Consider the following 19,860-nt stretch of genomic DNA (forward strand, 5'->3'; position numbering starts at 1 on the left):
CTTTTTGCCTTTCCTCTTCTGATGTTATATCTTCCTTTCGACAGAAGACACGTATATCTGCATTATATATTGTGTACAGTAATCTCACGTAACATCGAAAAACAAATGTTTTTATACTTCTATCTTGCGATGGTATAGAACGAGAGATGCTGAATAAATTATTCCGAGTAATTTCAAGTTGTGAGATAGATAATTCTCTCTCTCTCTCTCTCATTTTTTCCACTTCTATTGAAACTTTAAAAAATTCTTACCTACATATACATACAAATTGTTTGCTTCAAAATTAGTGATAATAAATGATTAATTATGAAAATTAATAAATATTGCTCCAATTTGATTTGACATTAAGACAAACATATTTGCTCTCTTATAAGTATATTCTTTATATCAATATAGTCTTTTCTGCTTATTTGTGAAGATATCTGAGATATTGTCTTCGGTGAATGACATATGACATGTCGTCTTATGTTGACATTTTATTCTTATATATTCGAGTAAGCTACGCGTTTGTTCATTTCATCAAAGTTTTAGTTTAGCAATTTGATTCGCCTGAGGCCGACACATCTTTATCGAAATATCTTTCAGTTTGTCCGACGATTCATTTCATTTTACCTTTAAAATGTGATAACATATTAACCTCGAAACAGAGTTTTATCGAGCCCCAAAGGTTGAAGCGAGAAAATATTTTTTCGAGGCGATATTTTTACCCTCACATTTTGCTGCGTTGTCCCCCGAGCAACGGTAATATAGCTGTTTAATTAATCGCACGAGTTCTTACTGAATTATCGACGAAGTCCGCCACATTTACTCTCTGCTCCGTTTATCATTTAATGTCTTTATCGCTGTTCACGGTTGCTGAATTTGACTTTTAAATCTGTATTCGCGCGCACGAGTAACTGAATACTTCGCACGTTTTCGCTGTTCTCCATGATGAAAATTTACTTATTTAGTTCAAATGCGTAGCTTACGTGCTTGATACTAATTATTTACCACATGTATGGCTACTAATACAATAAAATATAATGATTGTAAATTTTAATTAAACATATAATAATAATTATAATTTGTACTTATAATAAAATTATTTATATAAAAATATTTATATAAAAATATATGTGTGCGTGAGCATACACACATATAAACTATAAATAATGTTTCAATGTCTTTTAACATGTACAACTGTTGTTATAAACTGTGCACTAATATAAAATAAATAATTCACATTTAACGTTTGTATAATGTTTCATGTAAAATGCTACATGATATATATTTTTTTAAACTAGTTTTTTTATTAGATGTGATTTTTTTTGTAAAGTTATAATAATGTGACTGACGTATGTAAGTGGATCATATGTGCAATTTGTACTTATTATTTTGCGCGACATGATAACTTGCGAAGTAGATATTGTAGAGAAAAAAAATCATATTGTTTCTTGCGTCAGAAGTTTTTCTTGCGAAAGGTATTCGAGAGAAGGATATTTACCGACTGTCGTCGTCATGTCTTCTATCTTTTAACGCCCACCTGTGGATCAGTATTTCTTCTATATCGAGCCTTAGATATAACCGCTCTTGGGACAAGTATCTTGTGATTTGTATTGTCTCCATTACGCGGGCGATTGTTTCGCGAAAAGCGGTCTCTCAATAGAAAATACTCGTAAAATGTTCGTCATCCAGCAAACTTTATATATATCTTGTCAAATATGGCAATATATATATTTATGGCAATAAGTTGCTTATAATATTACAAACAGTTGAATTTGTTTAATCCTGCAAAATATAAGCAATATAGCTATAAAGTAATAATATTTTTTATTGCAATAAGAATGAATAAAATATAGAAATTATTGAAAAAATCAATATATGTATATATATTTAGTACGTATCAATGTACATTAAATAATTAATAATATATTGAATAATTATAAATGCGTATAATAATAATAATGCGTTATCAATATGCATTATCAGTACGCGCTCAATAATTAATACTTTTAATGAAAATTGATATTAAATTATGTTTATTAAAAATATGACGCATATCCTCGAATAATGTTCTCTAAATATTTACTGCTTTATATACGAAAACATTTACGTGTGAAGCGTATATTGGTACTTCCATTATCGATTCTCTGTCATCCTCAAATATTTAACTTGACCGAAAGCTTTAATGCGTGGCAGACGTGATCGAGTTTACAAAACGTGCATATTGTTACCGTTAAGTCGAGACATCATTTACGGAGAAAATATCATTTCTGCGCCATGTTATGTAATATAATTTTAATATTTTAAAACAGGAAAATCTTTGTTCTATGCCTTTTATACAGGATACAGTTCATCTTTTATAAATCCTGTTCTTCTTTTCCACTTTTCTGTATATATGACTTCCGCCGTATATTTTTCATGGTTTTTCTTTTAAATCTGAAATGCGTGTTTCAGGTCTGTAGAATATTAATTCAGGTAAATTTTTAGATCCTTCATAATATGTTTTCTCATATTTAGAAAAAACATTTCAAAGTTTAAAAACACGGATCACATACGTAGATTACTCGCAAAAAGCGTATTGTAAATTATGTTTTTACAAGTTACATAAAAAATACGTTTGGTTTCATATTCTTAAATGATTTTACAGACAAACACATCTACGAATATACTATCTGGTATATATATATTATTATATAATATATTACACATAATATATTATTATATAAATATTATATATATATTATATATTATTTGTATAATGTACATATATTTGAAAGACCAATTTAATGTTAGTTTATTCAAGAGCCTTACTTATTTCTTCGTTTAAATCACGCCGGTCGAAAGATGCGTTAGTAGCTGCGTTTATTCTCGTGGCTTGATATCTGAATATTGTGAGAGAAACCGAGTGCCTCGGTAGTCGAATTGGGAGAGCGATCGCACGGAAAGCGAGATTCGACTTCTGGCCGAGTTTTTTTCGCAATATTTTAAAAATTAGATAGGAGAGAAAACGAACATTTCTCATACATGTGATGTAAATCCAGCATTCTATATGAATTAAGGAATTGAATTATCATATATATACAATACATATATATATATTTTTTTCAGTGTAAATTATACAATTGAATTTTGAATTGAAAATTCAATTCTATCAATATATCAATATATTAATTGTATAATATATCAGTATGTGTATATATATTAATATATTCGTTTCACACGAACTTCCAGCGTTTGGCTCTTAATGACTAATTTAATTAGTTGAAAATATATTATTATTCAAATAATATATTAATGTAAAACAATATTTTTTAGAAAACAATTGTTTGCGTTCTTTTATTTTTACTTATTCTAAGACTTTTTTTTTACTGTTATCTAGAACAAACGCTAGATGCATAGGAAAGAAGTTATTTCATCTCAAGTATGGTTCTTCTCTTCTAATTTTTTTTATTTTTTTTATTTTTTCTATATTCAGTTTTTCTCTCATCTAACCGTTACTAGTCGCCAGCTCATTCGTTTTCAAAACATGGAGAAGGGACGAGTTTTTCTTATGAGTAAGTGAGTGAGAGAAAGAGAGGAAGAGAGAGAGAGAGAGAGAGAGGGAGAGTTTTGGGGTCGGATTTTATTAAGACGATCTGCGTCGCAATTCGCAAGACGAGTCCTTCAATTTGTGCCGGGAACTATCTCTTCGAGTCCTCTACGAGTTTTCTGTGGATAAACTTTGCTCGTTTTTACACGGCCGCAATCACGGTGATCTCTCGCGATATCTGCGGGTTATTTTCGAGAAAATGTTTCAAGACGCTTTTTCTCATCACGAACAGTTTCCCAAGTGCACGTAGCGTTTTATATGTAACTAGATAAAACGGAATAATAATGATTATTATTTTGTATTAAGAGATGGTGTGTATATAATGTGTTATACAATAATAACGCTCGCTGAAATTATGATTAATATTTAAAATATTTTCTGTACTTACATTCTAGAAAAAATAAAGTTTCTATGACTGTTTTTCTTTTAACTTTGAAAAGATTGCAAAAGGAGATTGGAGTGTTGTAGATTCATATATACAGTTATAAAAAAAAAAAAGGAACAGATAATTACTACACTTTAATTTTTTTATTCTTGATTACTTTTTTCAAAATTAAAAAAAAATTAGTCTTTATTCCGGTTAAATTGGGAACATATATAGAAAAGAGTTTTCTAGAAAGAATTAACGATGCAACATTTTAATCATATCGCTGTATTATTGTTATTGCAATTAACAAATGTGACGCGATAGAACGTTGCGTATCAACGTTTACAATATTTGGAAATGTTACAGCTTTCTTGCATCTCACCTATACATACTAGTTTCCGATTACAACGCCTCGAATTCCATACGCGCGTCGTGTTGCGTGAAATTAAATTCAAGAGCAAATATGATCTCGCAGAATATCAGCTGCTTGTTCATAATTTCAATGTTAACATGACGCGCCTGTATATAAGGCATAATTCATTACGCATTACGGTGCAGTCGTTTCGTGCAATAGCACAACTCGAGAATGATAAACATAAAGAACATCATTCAGTTGAAAATGCTCAACGGCACGATAAAAACAAGTAAATGACGCGTCTAATACTATTTCTATTTTGGTTTTGAGAATTTGTTTGCAAAATTTACAAAACTTACTTTTCTATCTTTACTGAATTCTGATTCTGATAGCATTTCATATAATTTTAACCTTTTTTTATAACAAAAAAATTTGATATTACAAATATACTAGAAATTTGATATTATAAAATGTATTCAATATACCTATATACAAATATAGTAAATAAAAATATTTTCTTCACCACAAATTAATCCTCATATAATCATTGTATTACAAATTAATCGTTGTATTTTTTTTTATCTTAAAAACGCGCGCGGACCAGTTGGCTTTACGATTGTATACAGTGTTTTGCCTTTTATCTACTACTCGTAATCGGTATCATTATCGCACAATAGATGTTGAAGCAGGAAATGTCAAAGCTGTCGTATTAATGACGCACAGACATTTCGCTGGCCGATAATGCAAGCCGCAAAGTGACGTTAAACCATGCATTATGGCGATATAGTGTGATGTTTTGACCGGTCGATTTGGCACGCGTGTCTCCGTTGTAACAATATAAGCTTGGAAAACACAAGAGTATTGTATTTTCATCTGTATATTAATTGTAATTATTATTTTTTTCATCAAAAAAATCACAACAAGATTTTCTACAAAATCTTCGAAGAAATTTTCCATAAAAGTTTTTAAACGCAAACGATAATTACGCAAATCTAACAAAGACAGAAAAGAATATCAAAAAACTGCAAGTTTTAATCGATAAAAGCGCCACTACTAAAACTATATAAGTAACGTTAAATTTCAGCCCTCTCACGGAAGAAACTCTACGCGCGCGTTCGAACTTATTGACAATCGATATTAGACACCGAAGTTCGTTACCGATGCTCGTTTGTTTGACGAAGCGAAGTAATCGGGACAAGTGAATCACTAATTAGGTCACTTGGTGCATAAGTAAATCCTACAGGTTTGGCAGAAAGATTAATTAATTGTTGCCAGCGCACGTTTCAAGTTTAGATTTTGGACGAGCTATTGCTTTTACCGTCCACGGTACTCCTAGAAAACTGTAACTTGCACCTTATTGAAACGCTGTTGTCATTCATTGAAAAAATTACTTCTCTTTTCATTCATCCTATACAGGAAGTCGTTAAACTTCTTTCGTTAACGATCAACCGCATTAGCATATGAACGGATTGAAGTTGGTAGATTTCTCCTAACATAGAGAACTATGCAGAAGTCCAAGTTTTAAAGAGATAATATATTATTGTGACACAGTGAAAAAAGTTTTTATTAACATAATGAAATTTAATCATCAAATCGACGTTGTAGAAACTCTATAAAAATTACGAGCAGCATCTTTAACGTTTGTTAAAAACTCGTTTTGATAAAGCTTAAACGTATTAAAAAAAGAAATACTATGTATGTCAAAAAAGTATTCATATATTACGTAAATTAATTGACTTTGTAACATGTGAATATATAGATGGAAAAGAATTAATTAATAAAAATCTTTATAAATGCATTCTGACAATATATTATATTATAAATCGCGATATGTATACATATATATGTTATAAATCGCGATAGATACTCAAAATCACATATGAGATAATAACACTGAGGTGTTATATCACTAAATAATTGTTGAAACATTTCGATTAATGCGGAAAATATTTCGAGAAACCATTGTTTTCGTACATAATGATACGCTCGTATATTATACGTTAAAGGATTTAATAAATTCGTGTATATATAATAATACGCGTATCATAATCAAAAACTATATGAGAGAGAAAGAGAGAGACAGAAAGATATCATATTTATATTGTTATAAATTCTATAAACACACACTAATTGTATATTTTTGATAATTGATCAAAGTTATGCCGGTTGCATACGCTCACACTATTTGCTCTATGCACTGTGCAATTATTTTCTATAAAAATACATAATTTATCGATTATATAAAAATATTTTTATATCTAACATTATACAACAAATTGTAAAATATCTTTTCTTCTCTTTTTGAATAAAAATAAAATTATCTTTAAATGTATTTTTATACATGTCATTATCATATTAATAAAGAGCAATAAAACATTATTCTTTGTATTCAAATTTCAGTAAAATACAGTGTTGCTGTTTATCTCACTATACATATATAACATATAATTTATATTCATACACACATAAATGCAAAAATATCATTATAATTTCTCTCGTAAAATTATCACATACGTTCTGAGAGAAATTAATTTATGAGTTTTCGATAGTTCTCTTGCGTAAGAACCATTTTTCTTCCTTCCACAGCGCGGTGTTACACAAAAACAGCGCAGATAATCGATTACTTCCGTGGTAATTTACACTTTTTCAGGATATAGTATCATCGAGAGCGAGATGCTTCTTTTACATCAAACTACTTTACTAATTCGATTCGGTAGCGAATTCTGTCGAAAAAAAAAGTTTTGTGCGTGTGTGTCTTTTGCAGGTCAGCCAGGTCCTTGCCATGCGATGTCGTTGCAGAGCCCAAGGCATCGACATTACAGGTCGAAAACATCAAATCAGATAAATGCCTTCTAAAAAGTTTTCATTGTGCGCTGTATTATATGAGAAAAACAATTTGCGGCTCTTTCTCGCTCTAGTAATTTGTAAAAATTATTATAGTATTATATGTATATACATGTATACGCGCACACATGCCTGTGTACCATGTATATATGTATAATATAACGTATATGGAGTTTCTTTATGCATTCACGCTTTTGGAATGACGTTCATCGGCGCTCGCGGAACACGCTGCGTTAACATTCCTTGGACTGATGGCTGATGTCGACTTGTGTGAGCTCGACAATCTCGAGCTTTGCATACGCTAGAATGACTCTCACATTTACTTGCTATTCTTGAAGTCTCTACTCTATTCATATTTAAATTTATGCTAATTCCGAATGATTTAAAGAATTTCATTGTACATATATTAAATGTCCGATGTGAGCGTTTACATATTGTTACAATAAGTTTATATAGCGCGAATGTATCTTGTAAAAAGAGATGAAGTAGTATAGTATATTTATTTGTAGTTATATTACGCTTAATATACATATATATATATATATATATATGTGTGTGTGTGTGTGTATATATATATGTATATGTACATATGTATGTATATACACATACTATTTTGTGAGTGTGAATGTCTTTGAATATTTCTTTAAGTCTTCTTACTAAATGCTCTACTTGCGACAGTGTTATGATATGTAAATATGTTTTTACGCAAAGCGTTATTCTCGTGTGTTTTCCATCAGAAGTTGACGATAGAGCTTACACAACCGCCAGCCCGGTCCGTTAATTATATTATTTATTACACCTGCGTTATATTGTGTCTATTGTTAGAGTGTTGTTCTACTTAGCTACGTTTGTATTATCTTGGGTATCTCGTTGAGTTCTTTCGATCGTATTCACACGAAGTAAGCGTAGACCGAAGAGTGGTTTCGCTGTGGAAAAAAAAAAAAAAAAGAACAAGACGTCTTGCACAACCATACTACACAACTGTACAAATATCAATATCAATTCGCGCTCTTTATTTTCTTTTGATTGACGAATATTTCACGGATATAGCTTAACTTTTTTAAACATGACGAAAACATTCGTCCTGTTGCGATTTTGAGAGCTTGCGAGAAACCACGACTTCGAAAAAGTTATCACTTTTGAGCGTTCTGTTGGCATGGCCTGGTTTCACATTCAATTTTAATCGTTGAAAGGTGCACCTTTCTTCTTCCGTTTCGCCCGTGAGAGTTTTGGCAGCAAACGGATATTCGCGCACGTTTCCACCTGATTTAAGCCGACACCGCGCACTTTCCTTTTTCAGGACAATGACGGCGATTTGTTTTGTGTGCAACCTGCCGATCTTGAGCCATCAGGTCGGTCTGGTATGGCAGGGCGGCAACGGCTGGGACGACCTCGTACGAGAGCAAGTAGAAGAATCTACTCTGAAGCAACGACTGGGTATGCATAGACACGCTTTTGAGTTGTAATCAGCTTTTTCCACGCAAAACTACATTATGGAAATGCAATGGTACTCTCATGCAAAAATCGTTTTATTATCACGATGTGTGTAATAAGTGTTCGGAATGTTATTACAAAGATATTAAAGAGCAAGAGCTTTAGCAATATTTATATTCTCTATATTTATATTATTTTCTTTTTGTTTTGCATCTTTATAATAAATTATAATTAACATTTTGATTTCTGAAAAATATGTGAAAATAATACGTATGTATAGAAAAAAATGTGAAAGATTGAATAAAAATAGTCTTAATTGTGCATTATACTATACCGTTACACATATCTTTGATTTTTTTCGAATAAACTAATCAATTCATTCATGAAATAATGTTTTCTTACACGAATTATAGTCGCATTAGACGTTTCCTCGTAACAAGACGGTAACAAAGATATAATCTTTATCTTGATGTCTGGTTGATAACAAACAATACAATTTCTCAAGCGTTACAAGCACTAACACGTTTGCTTAGGAACAGGCAGGCGAGATTCAGCGGCGCAAATTACGTCAATTTCACCCCCAAACGAAACCCAAAATTCTTCCCCAACGAATCAACGCCGTCGACGATCGAGTCTCGCTCAACTGACCGACATTTTGCGCGAATGGAGCGGCGGCGGCACGTCTGGAAAAAGCGGACGCGGCAGCAAGCTCTCTCGCAGAGAAACCTTGGCTGACATCGCCAAGTCGCTACCCTGGCCACGACAGGCCACCACGGACGCCAGCCATTTGGCCAGTCTGCGAAAAAGGCGAGAGAGCTCGGTTGACAGCGGCATTCGAAGCCAGTTGTCAACCAAGTCCAGGCGCGAATCCGCCATCAGCGACTTCAAGAACGATATAGCCAGACTCTGGAGCAAGAAGGATGCGACACCGCAGCAACCGCCCACGGTCATCTCGCCCTCACCGAGACGAGGTGAAGTTTTTCAAAACGAGAGAAAAGTAATTCGACACTTTTTGCGGCAATATCCGAGACACGACCTAAACTTATCCGTGCTCGCGCGCAATTATCTCGAGATCTAATGATTAGTTTTTGAACTGGAGAGAGAAATGACATTTTGCAGAACGTTAATTGCTGACAAAAGAAGTTTCAGCAAATAATAATAATATTTATGTGTACAGCTTTATTGCAAACAAAATTATAATTTTGTTAATTATCAACAATTTTTATTTGTTTCTTCAAGAACATAAGCTTTTTTTAACAATTGTAACAATGTACACATAATGTTTATTGTGCTTAGCGAATGTTTTAAATTTTCATATTTATATTAAAACCAACAATTAACCGTGAAACCCGGCTACAAAAATAAATGTTAATATGTGTGGTATATTTTGTGTGTGTGTGTGTGTGAGAGAGAGAGAGAGAGAGAGATTATTGTCTAATATTGAGTATATTTCATTATACAGGCTCCGGTGAATCAAGATATTCTCGTCGAGGTTCGGGTGAGAGTGCAAAATCTACGACGAGGAAAGATTCGATAATAGCACAATCATCGATTGGACAATCATCGAATGGACAACCGTCGATTGGACAATTATCGGGACAATCATCAATTGCAGGACAATCTTCTTCGAGTCCCGGTGAACGCATGCACACCTGTAGTCATCATAAACGTAGACGATCCCAACAGTCGATCGACGGAGGTGGCATTACTCCCACGAAATATTACAGAAATGATCAGAGACCGAGCGCTTCCAGCACAGACAGCGCGGCCAGTAGTGCAGTTAGGTCAGTGTAAAGCGCGATAGTAGTTGTATAAAAAAACAAAAAAAGAGAAAAATAAACGGATAAATTTCAAATTTTACTTAGTAGTGACACGATGTAATTGGCACGATGACAAGTTCACTAATTCTTTTATTTCAGAGATCACTTGGAAACTCAGAGAAGCTCAGAAAAGAGTGAGAGATCGAGCAGTATCGAAGCTAAAACCGTTCCCGTAGCGAACGACACAAAAGCAACGGGGCAAACTGCCACATCTTTGACTGTTGACGGAAAGACATCTGTCATCACCACCGCAGCCGTCGCCGTCACCACCACGACCGCTACCACCGTAGGCGAATCAAAAACGATGACAGTGACAATCAACACCGCACCAACAGTGTCCACTTTGTCAACCTTGAGCGTAGACACGAAGACTGAAAACAAGTCTGGTATCAATCTAGATACCGGCGTGAGTCCGCCAACTATCGTTATGTCCTCGGTAACACCACCAGCTATTTCGCCGACGACTGGAAGTAGTCTCCCGCTTCCTAATACTTCGACATCCGGTAGCTCCAGTCCAGTCGGTTCCCCGAATGTCAATAACACACCTACGCATCCCTTGCTTTCCACTCGACGAGATTCGACTACACAGGTAAACAACACACATAAGATAGATTATAGATTTTAAAAACACATAGATGCACATTTAATATAAATATAAATCAATTTTTTAAATAAATATATTTTGTTTCTTTTGACAGTGTTATTACAAGGGTAAAGAGGTTTCACCGAATAAATTGCTGAGACTGACACGCCAACAGGCAGCGATAGACGAATCAATGCCATCCCCGGGTCGTCGCGGTAGTCAACCAACGTTATCACCGGATCCTGACGATGGAGGTATACCGACCGTTGTAGTTCTAGTTAATTCAGTTGTCGCATCTATATATATATATGGCATATATATATATATACATGCCATTTGCAAAAATGTTTACGTAAAAATTGAGAAAACTGTAAAAAAGAAAATTGAAGAAAATAAATATAAAAAAACCTGTTGTGTAACAATTATATAAGTAAAACCGCAGAAAACTAGATTTAAATTTTTTTCCTTATATTTTTAAAGGTCGAAAGGCACGAAGAGATTCCTTGAGTCCGGATTCCGCGTCTTATCCGCGACGTCGCGATTCAAAAACCCATTTGAGCCCGGACAGAACAGTTGATAAGAGAGATATCAGTCCTATCAGGCAGAGGAAAGCTCGATTGAGAAGACAATCCACCTCCATGGCTGGTAGACCACCAAGGTATCTGTTGATTATTGATTTTTTAACACAAACTACACAAACAACGATGTGTGTATGTGTCCTTTTACTTTATTCGATTAATTATACAATATATATGCAAATTGAAAAAGTATCAACATATTTGTTTAAGAGTCAATGATGTTTTATTAAAATATTGTTATGAAGAGAATATATTTGATGTTGTAGAAGAAAAGAAAAAATAATATTATAATTCTCATAATTTATAATTATTTTGAGAGATTCCAAGTATATCGAATAATGTGTTTCGTACTGCAGATCGCCGGATAGTTCCTCATGTTCGTCCAGAGATCCCAGTCCCTGTGCTCGTGCACCCAGCATTCAACATGCGCCGATAATAAGACGACAATCTACTACCGAGGAGATTCTGATAGCGCGCGGCTTTCGACGGCAAAGCACCACCGAAGAGATGATTCGATGTCGTAATTTTAGGCGACAGAGCTCTCAGAGCGACGACACGGTTTGTTCCCGTCTGTAATTCAAATAATAAAATGTTTGAACGTTGTGTAATAAAAATTACACGAGTTTTTGTTAATAAATAATCATAAAACTGGAAATTCTTACGGAATTTGCATAAACTTAAAAAGGACCATCGTAACCACAAAAATAGATACGTACAAAAAATGTTTGACTTCTTATCTGAAAAATAGAAATTAATATTAAAAATCAAGAAATATATGATAAAAAACAAAAATAATATGTATTACACGTGTATATTTTTAGAACTATACACGTGTGCAAGAAAAATGTGTGTAAAACTACATTAAAACTTGCTCGAAGTTATTGAACGTTTACTTAATATTGATTTTACTTTAGTCGCGATAAGAAAGCTCGATCTTTTTCTGAAATCTTTGCTTTCTGTGTTTTACAGGTTCAAAGATACCGCGGACGAAGAGATAGTTCGGCTCAAATTACAGATGGCACTTTTGCGACTATGACCGTCGAAACATCGAGTACATTTTTCGACAGTAGTACGCAAACTGGTGAGTGATTAAGATATAAATTTTTACATATAGTTTTTTACATATAATTTTTAAATATATTTTTATTACTTGACAAAAGTCACTTGTACATACTTCATGTGTTTGTATCTGTGACTCATATTTTGACCATTTTTTCGTATAATGAATCACTCCGTTTATAGATTTGCAATAGGATGAAAAAACAATTTTTGCATATCTTCGCAAAACAGAGATGTTACTATTAGAAAACAAAATTTATTTTTTTCTTATGACATGCTCTAATGTTGAATAAAAAAAAACATATTAGAACAAAATTATCAAGGCACAAGAATTCTTGTCGTTCCTTGTTCTCATTTCTTCATTTTATCGAGCATCTTGTACCATCGAATACGTATTTATGCTTTTTTTAATTTCGAAGTAAATACTAATTATGCGTAAATACTAATTATGTACACATATGTATATACGCACACATCTATATGTGTGTGTGTGTGTGCATTTTTTAGTTTTCATTTGTATATATAATTTGCTAAACTTGTCGTTGTATAGTATGTACTCTTATAATCTTACGTACATTGTCCAGTAGTACGAACCAATGTTGATATCGGCAGTATCGTACTTCCACTAGAAAGAGTGATTTTTCAGACATCAAAGAAAAAATGTTATCTGTAAAACAAATGGAATCTGTACTTTTTTTTAAGAGCATTTTTCTTAGATTATGTTTTTATTTTTTTGTATTGTTTTTTTAAGTACAGATGGCAAATCGTATACGTTTTCTATTTTATGTTTCTTTTTCGTTTTGTTTGACGGTCAACATCAGTAATTTTCGGACGTATTGTGACGCAATCATATTAGATATTCTCATCAATCTAAATTGCCAGCAACTTTGTTTATATTTGCTATCAATTGTTGTTCACATCAAATACTGCTAAATTCGCGCCTTGTTATCGCGTCATGCGCGATCAAACGTAGGCGTCGCGAATAGCTGCGGTTTACGAGAACGCAGGCGTGACCGGCTTAGTTTCTGCGAGATGACACTGGGTGCATGGTAGTCGATAGGCTAGAAAACAGGAAACCCCTTGTAAGGTGCTCCTCGTCGAAGGACGAGCGTGCGTGTACATTTGTCGCGACTCCGTTTCGATTGAAAGCACGAGATGTTTCCGTTACCACAAAGCGTGAAAATCACGAGAATATCTCTTATATCGAATTAAGATTATAGAAAAGTTTCGTTGAGCACACAGGGACCAGTGTTTTATCTCGTTATTCTGAAGATAATGATCGAATTGTAGTGAGAAAAAGGATCGTGTTCGAAAAAGACTTTTTTATGATTTTTCTCTTTCCTTCTTTCTTTTTCTTTCTCTCTCTCTCTCTCTCTCTCTCTCTCTCTCTCTCTTTCTCTTTCTCTCTATCTCTCAAAGTGCGTCTGATTTTTCGTGGTTTAATTAAGGACAAAACATCCTCGGTGTTCTCGTTTTCTTTTCCGTCTGTTTACTTGCATCGAAGGATCGATCCTGTAGTGATGAAATGAAAGACAAAGAGTTGTCGATGGCGAGCCACGCCGTCAAAAGGGTGTGCAGCTTTTCTTGCGAAAGGATGACACTGTCAACTTTGCCTATTAGAGCGATAAAAATACGTTGATGGTAGATTGTCTGTTTTTCTCTTTAACAGATCGGTGTTAGTGCCAACTGTTGAGATACTAAAGTGAAAGTAGACGTTTCTCCCGAATTTCTCGTCTGTGTATATTCTACAACGTTGCTCCTATGTGCTCTTTCTCTCTCTCTCTCTCTCTTTCTCGCTCTCTCTCGCGCAGAATCAGGTGGTTTTCAGGACGCAACCACTTGTGGCAAAGGCCGGCAAACGATATTCTCACTATCGCCATCGTGATATTATAGGAAAGTAATTTGAAAATCGGCAACGCGTTGTCAGAGAAACAGGATCTAACTCATCCTGTCGTCACGCGATCTGAAAAGTCCTTTCGTGACCTTCGAGTTTGCGGCCGGCCGTCTTTGTGTGTCCTTGACACGTTGTGTCGATCGTTCGATAGACGCGCGTGATTAGAAAGTGCACCGATTGTGATTTTTTTTCGTATAATGCAAAGTTCGCGAGTGATGGCAAGAAAGAGTTGTTTTGGCGATCAAAAGCTCTTCTGCTTTCTTATCAAAGTGATTATGATGTCAAAAACATGCAAAAACGAAGATTCACAGGTATGCTCGATCGCGTATAAAAGTATTTCTAATATAATTTAGTTTAGGTTTTATTATACAAATTTAATTTATAATACAATGAAAAAACCAGATTTAATTTGTGTGTTTTTTTCTTTGATTAATTCATTACGCATATTTGTTTATATAGACAATTTATGTAGACTCTAGATCTATAGTTTCGTCCTGTTTTCAACATAAACATGTTACCAAATATTTAACTTATGCGCATTATATAATGCGCTGTATTAATTCTGTAAATCTTGACATTTATGTCCGACGCGATATCTTATTACCATACTTTATTAGTTAAAACGTTTCAAAACATTGATAAAACTTCATAGAACTTTATTTAACATTCTAAATTTTAAAAATAACATTAGTTTTGATGTTGTTTTTATTTTTTTCTTTTCTTTAAAAACTTACCAAAAGATATCTCATTTTCAAAACTCCCTGTAACAAGTTCAGAGGTTTAGAAAATCAGGGTTTATGAAGATTCTATTTAAAATAACAGAAAATGTGTGAGATTGTTTTACGTACAAATATGTATATACTAAACTCTAAATAATATAAAAGGCAATATAAAATTTGATATAAAAGTATGGAGAAATTTGAATAACGGATATTTTTGCAGCTTATTATAATTTTTTAATTATTATAGTGTATGCAATATTATATATATATATATAAAATTGTTGTTTATATAAAAACATGTCTTGCGAGCAAATTTCGAAGTACTGCATCTCGGTAATATTATTTAAAAAATGTGTGCAATCCAGTGTGTACGATCACGTAAAGAAGATTATTAAAGCCGATGCTATTTTTCTACTAGAAAAACATTTATTTTTTGGTTTTGATTTATCGTACTCAGAACCATTTTTGTAACAAGTAATTAGATCGTATCTCTATTAATAACAATTTAATTTGCGAGCGTTATTGAATATCTAATTAATGGTCAATATAACTGCGCGCGCGCGCGTATACATACGTGATTGCATCGACTCGGTCTGTTCTTTTCTCTCGCATAGGTAATTTAAGTATATACAGACTGTATACACATACACATACATACACACATACACACGCACGCACGCACGCACGCGCACGTGCATTGTAAAATAGTTAATCGAATAGTAGCCGCCAATGACGATTTAATTATAAATAATTTATACGTAGAAATAGAGTAACTACATCTGTGTTTGTATGTGTTGCTGCTCATATATCATATAAATTAAATCTGTTCATATAAATATTTTTCATATCTTCGAAACATTCTAAAGTCTTCGAATATTATTCGAATCAAATATCTCAATATTTATAACATAAAAAGATATATAAATGTTTGATGTATAAAAGATACAATTCACACGAAATAAATAAATCTCTCATTTACCAAAATCCTTTTTATATGAGAGAAAAAAATATACACACTCTAGTTTGATCATTTAGATTAAAGCAACAATTCAAACTTATATAAAATATTTCTTAGTCTACAATGATATTATCTATTCTTTTCCTTTGCTCAAGTTTTTCAGTTTGTCAACTTTTATATGTATATATTTTTTATATATATTTGCTTTTTATTTTACCACATTGCTTTAATATTATTTTCTTTATCTTCGAAACTAATCTAGGGCCCGCGTAATTTAGTGAATGCGCGACGAGAGTTACGAACAAATTGTCTGTAATTCGTACGCCGCTGGCAAATGTAATTTTCCAGATCGGTCTGGTCGGTCTCTCTCTCTCTCTCTCTCTTCTGATAGTGCGACTGCGTCCATTTTGAAATTACTCTTGTATGTTTTTCCTCCTAAAGGAAGAAATAACAAGGTGAAAGAAGCTCTCCTTTCACGCTGAGTATCTAATTTGCCTCATTTATCTTATTTTATATTATTTTCCATTTTTTCACTACGGGATATATGCAAAGATGTAAATAGCAAGACCAATCTACAGAAAGAAGTGTTTTAAGATGAAAAAAATAGAATTAAAGTTTTTATTAACAAATATTATAGGAATCAAGATTCGAATTTATTTTCAGGGTAATGTTCGAAATGTTTGAGATGTTCGGTCGTAAATCTCATTTCAGTATCAATCGTGCGTGTGTTGGGTCGAGATCAATCTCGGCCGTTGCTCGCCTTCCACATAGATGTTTATCAAGGATTCATTGGATTTTAATCCATCTACTCCAACTGCTCTGATCGCAAATTAATTATTCGTTTGTTCCCATTAACTTGCGAAGAGCACGGAAGATTCGAGGATTAAAAATAAATTCCTTTTGGCATACACGAGTGCAAGTACTTAATTAGCACTTTATTTGTGACCGTATGTATATCGTGATTAATATCCGTCATTAGCCATATTACGTTTTGTTTCTCTGTTTTTTCATTCAAACAAACAGATCTTATGTACAGACGGCGTCATTAATTCGAAGAATAGGCGCGGGGATCGGAGGGCAAGCGGGGCGGTTGCTCATAGCGCCAACGAGCGCCGTACTAACTAACTAGTAGCAATCGGGTGTCCACAACTGGACACCCGATTTTGGGACTAATGGATATTTGGATCAACTGGACTTTTTATGTGATCCCCGCGCCTATTCTTCGAATTAATGACGCCGTCTGTACGTGTAAATTTGACAGTTTGCTATACGCGATGACATAAAGTGGTTTTTCATAATTTTATCGCGATGACATAAAGCGGTTTTTCATAATTTTATCAAATAAACAAGATGATTTTGATCCTGGGGGAATATATCAAAAGAAAAAAAAATTTCTCTCTTATACTTTTTTCTTCTAAATTCTTAGAGTTACGACTGTATTGCAAAACTATTTTGGTTCTTCAGTAGAAAACTTGATTCCGTAATGGTCGGATTTCGTGAGAAAAATCGAAAATACACACAAAGAATAAAGATGTACGTAATAAATGTATAATATTAGTTGAATCTATTGACAAAGGTTAAAAGCGCATTAAAAACAAAAAGATTAAATGCAGTTAACTTACCTTTCAATTATTGTTTCTCAATGTTATTATTAAAAAAAAACAACTACATATGTGAAAGAAACAATAGCGGAATTGCACAAAATAATTAATTGTGTTTTTAAAGTTCTTTTTTTAATTGAATGTTAAATAAAATTGAACGAAGTTAACATTATAAAACGTTGAGAGAACGTTTTACTTAAACATTCTTCTGATTTATTGCGACAAACATTGTCTGAAATCACATTATACTTGGCTATCAGACACAATGTAACAACAAAAAAACGTTTTTTAAAATATAAAAAATATTTAATGCAAAAAAACTTAGCGCGGCTGCTTCTTAACTATAATGAAATTATTTCTTTGTGCGGCTGTCCAATGCAGCCGCGCCAAAATTTTTAGCATTAAATATTTTTTATATTTTGAAAAAAGTTTTTCTTTTGTTACATCTCTATGTTCTAGTAACAAATATAACCTTACCAAAATACATAGTTATGTACTTAGGCATTTTTTTAAAAAGGATTAGTTAATAATCACGGAAAAAAGATAAAGCGTAGTCTTCCTCTAGACACAATTATGTTATTGTATATTGTTTTTTTATTCTATATTGTCTTCTTTTGTATATATTGTTTTTTAACAATAAAATAGGTTTTTAGAGAAAGAATGTTTTGTAGTATATAATAACGGAAAAATGTTAAGGCATGGTCTTACTTTTGACACAAGTATGTTATTGTAAATTGTATTCAATATTGTTTTCTATTATATATTGTTTTTCAATATAATAACGTTCAAAAGTTTACTTGATGCTACTTCTTGATATCACTTATTTTGTAAAACAGATTTTTAGAGAAAGAATGTTTTGTAGTACATAATAAAGAACTTTTTGTAAAACAGGTTCTAGAAAAAAAGAAGTTTTTGTAGTATTAAATCAATTTTTAAGTTATTAATTTAAATACAATACGTGTCGTGCCTGTTTTTACCTTTTTTTGGAAAAGATAAATTTTTTGAGATATCACACATTTTGTATTTTGTAGTATTATTTAATTTGTATCACAGTCTACTTGGCTATCAGACACAATTACGTACTTGACAACTCATGCGTATCGTAAGTTTACATATCAGATTAAGTAAATTTTTAACCGACGAAGCAACGCTTGTACTTGAAATTTGCTCAAATCCGGTTTTGTGCGCATGAAGTTGCTTTTCTTTTTTTATTACTCGGCATTAAAGATTCTAAAACACTCTTTATTATAAAGCTTTTAATCTTTTTATTTTACTTGTCTTATTAAAATGTACATAGTTTGTGCGTACGAGAATTCATTACAATTTAGTTTAACAAATCTCAAGCAAGAGCAACCGTGCCATTTGTATTTTATATGTCGTCGTTGTTAAAACGCGTAGTAACAATTACGTATTATAACTTTATAACAGAGTTCACAAGTTAAACAACGAGAATCACGCTGATACATATATTTATGTTTTGTATGTGAAATAACGTTGAATAATACCTTGGAAATATAGAAAATTTCGCAACTTTCTACATGTTTTGAAAACGCTTTCTGATTTCGTATCTGTAGTTTTGAGATATATATAGAAAAAAATTTATTGATATTTTTAAACATTTAAAAAAACTCCTAACACAAATACATAGCTAATTTAAATTGATCTTATTATTGTTTCTTTTTCCTTTTTTTCCAAGTTGTTTATTACACTAAAATTATATGATTTTATTTTACGAAAAATATATATTTTATAAAATTACTGAAAAAAACAAAATTTTCAATTTATTATATGTTCTTTAAAAGTCTTTATTAAAAGAAAATGGTGTAAAATTTAAAATTAAGAGAATAGAGATTACTCTTTTTCTTCAGCAAATATTTTTAACTAAATAAAATTGTATTTACAATTTAAAAGTAATAAGACCTAGTAAGGCACGTTATGCATAGATATGGTTATGCGTGCGTGCATACATGCAATTATTAAATATCGCGCCAGTCACGAATGCTTCGTGAAACTCTTCTCGATGAAATCGACGCAGTACCCTTCTCTTGCAGAAAGGAGAAAGAGAGAGAGAGAG

At 32.6% G+C, this 19,860-nt stretch overlaps 1 protein-coding gene across 6 annotated transcripts in view; it reads left to right on the top strand.

Annotated features, from left to right (window-relative positions):
- The window catches only part of LOC109859929, a 97,069-nt gene that overhangs the window by 59,564 nt on the left and 17,645 nt on the right, over positions 1–19,860 (top strand). For 2 of the 6 annotated variants that reach the window (XM_020438663.1, XM_020438665.1), the window contains exons 2-10: positions 7,058–7,115; positions 8,438–8,574; positions 9,105–9,542; positions 10,034–10,355; positions 10,491–10,980; positions 11,090–11,228; positions 11,455–11,632; positions 11,909–12,110; positions 12,522–12,633. In XM_020438663.1, coding sequence (XP_020294252.1) covers positions 7,081–7,115; positions 8,438–8,574; positions 9,105–9,542; positions 10,034–10,355; positions 10,491–10,980; positions 11,090–11,228; positions 11,455–11,632; positions 11,909–12,110; positions 12,522–12,633 — 2,053 coding nt within the window. In that variant the 5' untranslated portion in view covers positions 7,058–7,080. Of the gene's footprint in view, positions 1–7,057; positions 7,116–8,437; positions 8,575–9,104; positions 9,543–10,033; positions 10,356–10,490; positions 10,981–11,089; positions 11,229–11,454; positions 11,633–11,908; positions 12,111–12,521; positions 12,634–19,860 lie in introns of those variants that run through there. The other 4 variants (XM_020438664.1, XM_020438668.1, XM_020438666.1 and 1 more) reach the window with 4 other exon arrangements.

The sequence above is a fragment of the Pseudomyrmex gracilis genome, unplaced genomic scaffold (genome assembly GCF_002006095.1).
Source record: "Pseudomyrmex gracilis isolate BER0280 unplaced genomic scaffold, ASM200609v1 scaffold_303, whole genome shotgun sequence".
In the NCBI taxonomy this organism is placed as follows: domain Eukaryota; kingdom Metazoa; phylum Arthropoda; class Insecta; order Hymenoptera; family Formicidae; genus Pseudomyrmex; species Pseudomyrmex gracilis.